We start from the raw sequence: 11,193 nt of genomic DNA on the forward strand, positions 1-11,193 counted from the left end.
TCCATGGCGAGCATGGCCAAATAACACTCCCTTGCTGCTAGTTGGTCTCCCTACACTTACCCTACCCCATGCTTTGTAGGAAACTTAACTGATAGGTGGTATGTGGATGTGACTGCCTTCCAACTATTTAAAGTCTATCTTCCAATTATGTCATTGTAAGAGGATGAGTAATCTACCACAAGGAAGTTTACATTTTTGGTTACCTGCTGCGGATATGCCCCTACCACTACTGGCAGTGTAACAGTGCCAACAGGCTGTACCTTCATTCCTCCGAAGCCCACTAGAGGCGAGTGTACTGGACAGAGCTGGTCTCGTCCAACCCTCATTTGCTGAAAAGCTAGATAATACAGGATGTCTGCTGAGCTCCCATTGTCTATCAATACTCTTCTAGTTGTGTAGTCAGTAATAACTAAGGTGATGACAATAGCATCATCGTGAGGGTGGTGAATTCCTTTGGCATCTTTGTCCGTGAAAGTGATTGCTTGCTCACATGTGGTCCTTGCTTTTGGTGATTGTCCAGAAAGTTGGACGCTCTGCACTACTTTCAAGTACGCTTTCTTTGACTTGGACGACTGTCCTGCCAAACTTCCCCCTATGGACGAGTTCAGCCATGGACTAAGGTTCTTTTTCATAAAGTTTGTGTATGAACAAGTTAGAGTTAACCCCGTTGTGGAAAGCTGCCAACAATAGCTTGTCATCTACCTCATCCATGGTCAAGGCCTTCCTGTTGAAGTGCATGATGAAGGAATGTAAGCTTTCATTCTCTCCTTGCTCTACAGTCAACAAGCTGGATGAGGAATGCTTGTGTCTTTGTCCCCCAATGAAATTATTAACAAATAATTTGCTTAACTCCTCAAAAGAACTTACTGAATTAAGGGGTATTTTGCTGAACCAGACTCGCGCAGATCCCTTAATGGTGGTGGGGAAGACTCTATACATTATCTCATCTGGAACCCCTTGAAGGTGCATGGTAGTCTTGAAGGTGGCGATATGGTTAAATGGGTCACGTGTCCAATCATATGAATCCAAGGAAGGCATCTTGAATTTCGGAGGCAGAGGATGGCCATTGATAGAGGCTGTGAAGGAGGAGTCTGTTCGGTGAACTAGATCTTCTACAAGGTTAGTTCTTCTCATGTTCTCCCACATCTTAACCATAATTTTCCTCATCTAATCCATCTCCCTTTCTAAGTGTGGCACCCTTCTTGGTGCGGTACCCCTCGATTGGCTTTCGGACTCTACATTCCTTCCATCTCCTTGGCTCTGACCATGCTCTTCTCCATAGACCTCATGTCATTGTTCTATGAGATTAACTTCCCTTCTCAATTCCTAGTTTTGGCAAGTTAATTTTGCCATGGCGGCAGCCATAGACAGCATATGTTGGACTGATGAAGGCTGCATGGCAGGCGTTGATTAACGGTCATGATAAGGGTTGCTGGGGGCGTCCCTTCTCTGTTGAGGGCCTGGACTAGTAGGCCTTGATCTTGTCTGGACCATTTCAGCTCTTTGTTGGAGAAAGAAATCATAGAATTCAACGATGAAATTCAAATGCAAAAAATGTTATCTTTCGCACAGACGGCGCCAATTGATGAATTATGTTATATCAATGGGCTGAAAGTCTCGGATGTTGACAATTTTGTAATTGAGTCCTGAGAAAATAAACACAGAATCAGAGGAGGCCAGTGGAAGCCGGCCAAGAATCCTCTGATGACAAAGTTAGTCTTTTTATAATTCCAAAAATGTTGGAAGTATCTGAATGTCTTACTCTCTCATTGGCGATCGTTTATATAACATGTGAGCAACGGTTACTTTTTTGATAATCGTTCCAATTGCTGAGTAGCACGAAAGATTCGGAGGTAACTTCCATAACTGCCATGGACGTTACATTATTTGGATATGCCTTCCACAATGGTTGGATTTGGCATACAATGGTTCGACTTTTCTCACACTTGGTGAAAATATGCTCGTCTAAGGCTTAAGGTGCTCAGGACACAACAACCTCGTCTGTCCCTTAAGGTGTCCCTTAAGGACGGACGGATGAGGTCGCCATGGACAAGCATGGGGTAACTTCCTTCCTTCTCTTTGGACGATAGGTATGGACGAGACATGACTTGTGGATTTTTATTACACCATTATTAGTTAATGTATGTGAGTTTTTCATGAAATGACATGTTTCTTCTTCTTCTATTAGCATGGTCATACTGCTTCCAAATTATTTTCTATTTTTATTAAACATGTTTTAGCACAGTTCCAGACCTGCCATTGCTTGTTAGCCTGTTAATGCACATATATACTCCCTTGTTGCACTAATCCATTTTAATTGGTGTCTCTAAGAAGTGAGATTGATTCTTATTCTGTAATCATTGTTCGTTCTGCAGTGTTTGAATTTAAAGCAATGATTTGTTGTCAAAAGGATGCTGATTTTGAATCTCTTGTATACAGGATATTTTTGTCATTTAGAGTGCCTGTAAATTAGCTAATGTTATGTCTGATTAGCAGTTCTTTGATATCATTGAATTATATTGATTGCTGACGGGAATGACAAATCCGTCTAACATGGACGAGACTATAAAGACGGACCAGTATGCCTTCAAGCCTGACGGAGTAATCGTTCACACTAATGACGAAGACATCCAAGTCATTCAATGCAGTCAATCAAGCCTAGGACGGTTACAAGACCCGTTCCATGGACCGTTGGAGTGCATTGATGCCATATTAAAATAGTGCCAAAACGTTTTGAAGAGGAACATTAAGACCTCCATAACTACTCCAACGGTCACAAGCCGTGAAGACATATATAAAGCTCCTACATCGCCAAGAATAGGGTAAGGACACATCAAAAGACTTATTTCTGCTATATCAATTCATTCTGTTTCATTATCGTTTAGCACCATATATTAACTTTGGCATTGGAGCTGTTGTGGCAGGCACCACACCGGTGACTACTTGTCAAGGCCAAGGAATTCATCCATCTGAGATTCTTAAGTGACGAATTTATACTTCATCAGTTTGGCGCCGTCTGTGGGAAACGACATTTCCACGTTCCAACTCGAGAAAGTAGTTCCCAATCAACTATTATTTTCAGATGGAATCCAATCAAGATTCCGCAGCCTTGGCCCAGCAGGTTCAAACTCTCACAGCTGCCGTCGAAGAGCTCACCAAGCAAAATCAGGAAATGAAACTATGACTCCAACAGGAGGAGAACCGATCCAAAGACAACATGGAGGACGAGGGAAATAGTCACAGGAGAAGTGGTCATCCAAGGGCTGCTACTCCAGTAGACCAGAATTCAGATCTTCTCCAGGAGATGAGGAGAGAGATGGACGAATTGAAAAATGCCATCAGGGAGAAGACAGACCAGAGCATGGGCAGATTGGTAAGGGCAACAGACTCGCCTTTCACAGTCGCGGTCTTGGGATGCCCAGTACTTTCGAAGTTCAGGTTGCCACAACTGGAACCGTTTGACGGGCTCAAGGACCCACAAGATCACCTAAACACCTTTAGAACAACTCTAGGGCTCCAGTAGCCCCCCGATGAGATAATGTGCCGTTCCTTTCCTACTACCCTTAAAGGAGCTGCAAGGGAGTGGTTCACCAAGCTGCCAACGTCGTCCATTGACAACTTTGACCAACTGAGTAATGCCTTCTTACAGCACTTCATTGGGGGACAGCATCCCAAGAGGCTAGCAGATTATTTGCTTACCATCAGGCAAGGAGAAAAAGAAACCCTGCGGTCGTACGTAAAGCGCTTCACTAGGGAGACTTTAGAGGTGGACGAAGCAGACGACAAGGTGCAGCTGACGACTTTCAAAGCAAGGCTAAAGTCCAGGGATCTCGTGGCTTCACTCATGAAAAATCCTCCAAAGACGATGGCAGAAATGCTCATAAAAGCGCAAAAGTACATGAATGCTGAAGATGCATTAGCAGCCATAAAGGATACAGAAAAGCCAGGAGACAGAGGAAGAAAGGAAGACGAACATAGGGGACAGAAAAGGGAGTGCCCAGATCATCGAAATAATGACGGCATCAGAAGGAGAGACAATAAAAATCAAAAGACGGTAAAACTAACTCCTCTTGTTATGCCTGTTGACAAAATCTTAACGCAGATTAAGGATGAACACTACCTTAAATGGCCAAGGCCATTGCATTCGTCTCCTAACGTCTGCGATAAGAATAAGTACTGCCGATTTCACAAGGATCATGGCCACTACACAGAAGATTGTCGGGACTTGAAGGAACAGATAGAGGAGTTGATACGAAAGGGAAAATTGCAGAAGTTTGTAAAGAAGGGAGAGTACAATAAATTTCAAGATGGGAATAAGAACCAATAAGAGTCCTCGTCCAGGGGTGATACCCGTCAATTCCAACCTCCTCAGAACGTGATCGGGGAGATACAGACGATCACAAGGGGACCCACCATCGGGGGATCCTTCAAGTCCCTCAGGAAAGCCCATCAAAGGCAAGTGAACAGTGTCTACATGATACCTCCGTCCAAGCAGAGACGGATGGATCAAGATATGTATTTCAATGAAGCAGATGCCAGAGGAGTGAAGCAGCCTCATAATGATCCGTTAGTCATAATGCTGACCATAGAAGGGTTCAACACCAAAAGGATCCTCGTAGACAACAGTAGCTCAGCAGATATCATCTACCTCCTAGCATTTCAGCAGGTCAAGTTAGATCCAAAGAAACTGCATCCATTCAACACCCCTCTCGTCAGCTTCAGTGGAGACAGGGTATATCCCAAGGGCATCGTAACATTGACAGTAACGGTGGGGGCCTACCCGAAACAATTGACTTGCCAGGTCTTAGCCAGAGAATGCTACCAGGCCGTCTTGGCCACAAAAGAAAACCACACTTGGACGATTGAAGAGAAAGAAGAAGACAAAATAGAAACCTTGGAAACAGTGAAGTTGGACGAAGAAGAGGACACCAAACGACGAGGATAGGAACGACGCTAAGCCCTGAGATGAAGTCGAGGCTAATCCAGTTCCTTAAAGAGAACCAAGATATTTTCGCATGGAGCCATGAGGACATGCCCGGCATATCCACAGAGGTAATCCAGCACAAGCTGGACGTGGATCTAGAGAAGAAACCCGTCAAGCAGAAGAGAAGGGTATTTGCTCCAGAATGAAATTAGGCTGTCACAGAAGAGATAAATAAACTGCTGAAGGCAGGATTCATCCGGGAGGTCCACTATCCTGATTGGCTCGCAAACGTCGTCCTTGTTAAAAAAGCGAACGGGAAATGGAGAATGTGCGTGGACTTCACAGACTTGAATAAAGCGTCCCGAAGGATAGTTTCCCTCTACCAAGGATTGACCAGCTTGTAGACTCTACTGCCGGGCATAAGTTGCTGACGTTTATGGATGCCTTCTCGGTGTACAACCAGATAAAGATGGTTGACGAAGATCAAGAGAAGACTGCTTTCATCACCAGCCAAGGGCTGTATTGCTATAAGGTAATGCCATTTGGGTTGAAAAACGCAGGTGCTACATATTAGAGATTGGTGAACAGAATGTTCAACAAGTAGATAGGCAGGAATATGGAAGTATACGTGGATGACATGCTCGTCAAAAGCAAAGAAGAACTTGCCCATCTGGACGACCTCAAGGAAACATTTGCTACCCTCAAGCAATACCAAATGAAACTGAATCCTAGTAAGTGTGTTTTTGGTATAGCTTCAGGAAAATTCCTGGGATTCATGGTGTCCCAGAGAGGAATAGAGGCAAATTCGGAGAAGGTGCGAGCCATAATCAACATGGAATCACCCAAGATTGTCAAGGAAGTCCAGAAGCTTACTGGAAGGATTGCAGCCCTTAATAGGTTCGTCTCTAGGGCTATGGACAAATGCCTGCCCTTCTTCAAGACCTTCAAACAAGCCTTTGCCTGGACAGACGAATGCGAAGCCGCCTTCCAGGAGCTCAAATGCTACTTGAGTAATCCACCCCTTCTAAGCCCATCCAAAGAAGGTGAGAACTTATATTTGTATTTAGCGGTATCAGATACGGCCGTCAGTGGAGCCTTGATCCGAGAGGAAGGCAAGAAGCAGCTTCCGGTTTATTACGTCAGCTAATCCTTCCAGGGGGCTGAGTCCAGGTATCCAAAGATTGAGAAGATTGCATTTGCGTTGATTATGGCCTCCCGGAAACTAAGACAATATTTTCAAGCAAATCCCATTCTGGTGATGACGGACCAACCAATCAAAAAGTCCATGAACAAGCCTGAAGCAGCAGGAAGAATGGTCCAATGGGAAATTGAACTCAACCAATTTGACATCGAGTACCATCCCAGGACGGCCATTAAGGCACAAGCCTTGGTGGATTTCATCGCCGAGTTCACTTCCCTAAATGAGGATAAGCACACCAATAAGGCTGAGAGATGGACAATACAGACTGACGGTTCGTCAGCTCGAAATCAGGGGGGAGTGAGGGTCGTCATAGTCACCCCAGAAGGAGAAATACTGAAGTACAGAGTTCAACTAAAATTCCCCACCACCAACACTGAGGCAGAATATGAAGGGATTCTGAAGAGATTGAGACTCGGAAAAGTGCTTGGGGCTAAGAACCTATTAGTCCAAAATGATTCAAAACTGGTAATTGGGCAGATCCAGGGAGTTTGTACAGATACCGAGGAGCCAGAACATGGAGGCAGACGAAGTCTCCAAGATAGCCTCGTCAGAAGGTGGATCGACGAACGCGGACCTAAGGATGGAAATCCAGAAGTACCCCAACATTGAAGAAGTTCTAACGTTCTTAATCCAGAACACAGATAGCTGGATGACGCCCATCGTATCCTTTCTCCAGGACGGACACCTCCCTCCGAATGCGGACGAGGCTAGAAAGATTAAAAAGAGGGCAGCCAGATTTACAATTCTCAACGACACCCTCTACAAGAGGGGCTTCTCCATACCCTACTTGAAGTGTGTTAGTGAAGAAGAAGCTAAGTACATCTTGGAAGAGATACAAGAAGGGATCTATGGGGACCATGCTGGCCCTAGATCCTTGGTAAGCAAAGTTCTTCGAACAGGTTACTTCTGGCCTACTATGCAAGTGGACGTAACTCAGCTCGTCAAGCGATGTGACAAATGCCAACGATTCGGGAATATCCAACGACTTTCGGCGGAAAGACTGACGGCGATAACGTCCCCATGGCCATTTGCACAATGGGGAATCGACATCGTTGGCCCACTACCCCTGGGCAAAGGTCAGGTAAAATTCTTGCTAGTTGCTATTGATTATTTCACGAAATGGGTTGAAGCAGAGCCATTGGCAACCATCACCGAAGCGAAAATCTGAAACTTTGTGTGGAAGAATATAGTTTGCAGGTTCGGGATTCCAATAGCAATTATATCAGATAACGGACGACAATTCGACTGCCAAAGCTTCAAAGATTTCTGCTCAGGACTGGGAATCAAGAACCAGTTCTCATCACCGGGACATCCATAGGCAAATGGACAGACGGAGGTAACAAACCGTACGCTACTCAAGATCATAAAAACTAAGCTAGACGACGCGAAGGGCGCCTGGCCAAAAGAATTGCCCAGTGTCTTGTGGGCCTACAGAATGACAGCAAGAACCCCGACGGGAGAAACCCCCTTCAAGCTTACCTACGGAACTGAAGCAGTGATCCCGGTCAACGTAGGAGTAACCAGCACCAGGCAAGAAATGTTCAACGAGGAAACCAACAATGATCGGCTACAATTCAACCTGGAGTGTCTAGATGAAGTAAGAGACAAAGCTTGAGTAGAGTGACGGAATATCAGAAAAAGATGACGGACTATTACAACAAAAGGGTGAAACTCAGACGACTTAACATTGGCGACCTCGTCCTGCGAAAAGTAACCCCAGCGACCAAGGATCCTACTCAAGGGAAGCTAGGTCCCACATGGGAAGGACCTTACCGAGTCGTCCATTACTCCAGGCAAGGTAGCTACCACCTAGAAACCCTGGACGGACAAAGACTCCCGAGGCCATGGAACATTGAACACTTGAAAAAATACCACCAATAGAAGTAACGTTTAAATGTATTCATTATCGAAATCAATAAAGATGTTATCTAGCTAATGTTTCTCTGTGAGCAGGCCTATTCAATCATAAGTCACAAGTAAAGCCAAAAATGGCTAAGTAACAAGATTCCGCCCTGACGGATGTAAGTCACTGACGACTATAAAATCCCCAAGAAGGGATAAGTCACAAAAGCCAAAAATGGCTAAGTAACAAGATTCCGCCTTGACGGGATGTAAGTTACTGACGACTATAAAATCCCCAAGAAGGGATGAGTCACAAAAGCCAAAAATGGCTAAGTAACAAGATTCCGCCCTGACGGATGTAAGTTACTGACGACTATAAAATCCCTAAGAAGGAATGAGTCACAAAAGCCAAAAATGGCTAAGTAACAAGATTCCGCCCTGACGGATGTAAGTTACTAACGACTATAAAATCCCCAAGAAGGGATAAGCCATGAAAGCCAAAAATGGCTAAGTAACAAGATTCCGCCTTGACGGATGTAAGTTATTGACGACTAAAAGATCCCTAAAATGGGTATAAGTCACAAAAAGCTAGAAAAGGCTAAGCACTGACGAATATGAAGTAACGCAGGGGTACCAGTGCAACATGGGCACCCACGACCCCAACGTATCCTAAACTAAAGAGCACACAATCACAAATGCAAGTAAGTGCGGGAAAGTAAATTCAATTAAATTAAAGCCTAATTGATAAACCGCTACTTGTCTTTTTACAGCTAGAAGCCCATAAACACTGGGCTAAAAAATATTGTTTCCAGAATAGATAGAAAAATTGTACCGAAATTAGAATTACATAACTGCCCAAAAACACAGAAGGGAAAAAGAAAATTTTTGCTAAGTACCAAACTCAGGTAGCACCATCGTCAGCAGCGGCATCATCAACATGTGTGTCGTCAGCTGGAGCAACATTAACGAGAGCATCAACAGGGGCTTTAGGCTCAGTAGCGGAAGATAGGGCAGCCTCGTCTGTAGCCATCTCTTGATCCACCTCCTCCAGATCCAGCCCCTCCATGTCCACTCCAGAAGGATGCTTCAATAGGTATCTCCTCAGGAGCTCGAAACCTTTGAAGTACCAACTAATGAGCACGGTGTTATACTCGTCGGTGGTTTGGAAGGCTTCAATGGACCTGGCGGCTATGGTCTTAAGGCTTTCTCGGGCACCAATAAGCTGCTCGTCCTTCTCTAAGACCAATTGGCGTTCAACCCTGAGGTCGTCGTTCAGCTTCTTCGCCCGCTCCTTCAAGGCATTGACCTCACCCATGGAAGCAATAAGATCCTTCTTCAGCAACGAGTTCTCCACCTCCAAAACTTCCATCCTAGATGCCATGGAAGCCACCCTAGCCTCCTGAGTGAAATACTCAGAAGAAAGGTGCAAGCTCTCCCCTAGCACCTAAGAAGGAGATAAAAGATGTTTAAAAAAAAAAAAAAATTTCAAATTCGAGACAAAGTACTTGGACGAGCTTGTGAACATGATGAGCTGCAATCTCGTTAAAAGGAACGCCAGATAAAGCCTTTAGGTCCGTAGTCGTCACTACCTCATGAGCCTTGTCTACAGCCATCTTCTCGTCGTTCCAAAGGGTAGACGAGCGAGAAATAGTTTTTTCCTTCTCCTTGTCAGATAACCGCGGCCTTTTTGAAACAGGGGTACCTCCTATTTCCTCCACTGACGTAGTTGGAGAGGCCGTCCTCATCGTCTCACCCACGGAGACAATGGGACGGACGGAGGGGGTCGACGTGGCAGCACATCCCTTCCCGGTGACGTGCACGGTCTTCTTTCCCAAGTTTGACAAGGGTTCATCTTTCTTTGATCTCATCTTCGCAAAAAGATCTTTGTTGAACTTGGTCGTCATTTCTGCCAGAGAGGAATACTTGTTCAAAAAAAAAAAAAAAAAAAAAAATCCTCTCTAGCAGGTTTATCACTTACTCTTTTTTTCAATGTTGATGTTCCGCAAGATGAAGGAAGACGGGTTCGGGCCAAGGTTGTAGAAGGCAAGAGTTCGCGGATCTACCAAATCGTCCCAGCTCTCGATCGATTTGGCGTACTCGATTGCCTGCTCTACCCGAGCCCTGTACTTGCTCTTAAGTTTAGGTCGTCTCTTTACTGCAAAAAAAATTGAAAGAATCAAGAGGTTAGTGACGATAACAACAAGTGTAGCAGAGCTAAAAACAAAAAATATTTATATACTGACGCACCTAATGTCGGGGTTCCCCACCGACGAAGCAACCTTGGAATGTCATCCCAGTCCTAGCTGGAGGGGGTCTCAAAATCATCCCTGGACATAAAGAAAAATCTTGACTTCCAGTACCTGAAGGACAAAGGCAACCCTCTAACGATCCTGGTCCTCCTCTCCCAGGGTACCAACTCATAGTATCCATATTCTTTGGATTCTTTCAGACGATATAGGTGGACAAGCTCACCTACTTTGATTATATCCCCGTTAGCAGCCAGCCATATTCCCATACAGCTGACCACTATCCTCCATGAATTGGGCATCAGTTGCCTCGGAGCAATCCCAAAATGATCTAGAAGCTCCATCAGGAAAGGGTGGACGGGGAACCTAAGGCCACAAGTAAAGGTGGCCTCATAGAAGCACACCTCACCAGGAAAAAAGTGACAAGCCCTATCCTCGTCCCTGGGCCGACAGACACAAACCCTATCCAGAAATTGGAATCTATCCCTGAATCTATTCACCGTCTCAGCATCTAACCCACAGACCTCCTCAAGAGCATGAAAAGCCCTAACCACCCGGGGACTAAAGACGACGGCATCCCTCTCCACGGGGTCACCATTGGAAGATAACCCCGTCTCGAGATCGCTAGATCTAACTTCAGACATCATCCTTTTCTAACCTTCGAACCAATCAATTGATTGCCGCATCAAAGGCAACAATTCTGCCAACACATGTCCTAAACCACTACCCTCGGAAACGAAATTTTCAAAACCAGAAAAATCACCTAAGGAGCCCCCTAAGCGTGCGAAGAGAAAAGAAACCGAGGGGCAAGCAGCTCTAACCTCAAAATTGCTAACCATAAAAAACCCCAAAAAGAAAGTGCAGAAAAGAACGGTACAGCTAAAAATGAAACACTGAAAACAAATAGAAGAAGAAAAGGAAAGAAAGGAAGAAAATCAGAAACATCACCACAGCAAAACCACAAAGAAAAAGAGGAAAAA

The 11,193-nt window shown here is 44.9% G+C and overlaps 1 protein-coding gene across 1 annotated transcript; it reads left to right on the top strand.

Annotated features, from left to right (window-relative positions):
- Window positions 1-3,217: 3,217 nt before the first annotated feature.
- On the top strand, window positions 3,218-4,327 carry LOC112001802 (uncharacterized). The gene is made up of 2 exons (XM_024033983.1): window positions 3,218-3,373; window positions 3,650-4,327. The coding sequence occupies exons 1-2, from the start codon at window positions 3,218-3,220 to the stop codon at window positions 4,325-4,327; spliced, it is 834 nt and encodes a 277-aa protein (XP_023889751.1).
- The last annotated feature ends 6,866 nt before the right edge of the window (window positions 4,328-11,193 follow it).

Source organism: Quercus suber, unplaced genomic scaffold (genome assembly GCF_002906115.3).
Source record: "Quercus suber isolate HL8 unplaced genomic scaffold, Cork oak 2.0 scaffold_483, whole genome shotgun sequence".
Classification (NCBI taxonomy): Eukaryota; Viridiplantae; Streptophyta; class Magnoliopsida; order Fagales; family Fagaceae; genus Quercus; species Quercus suber.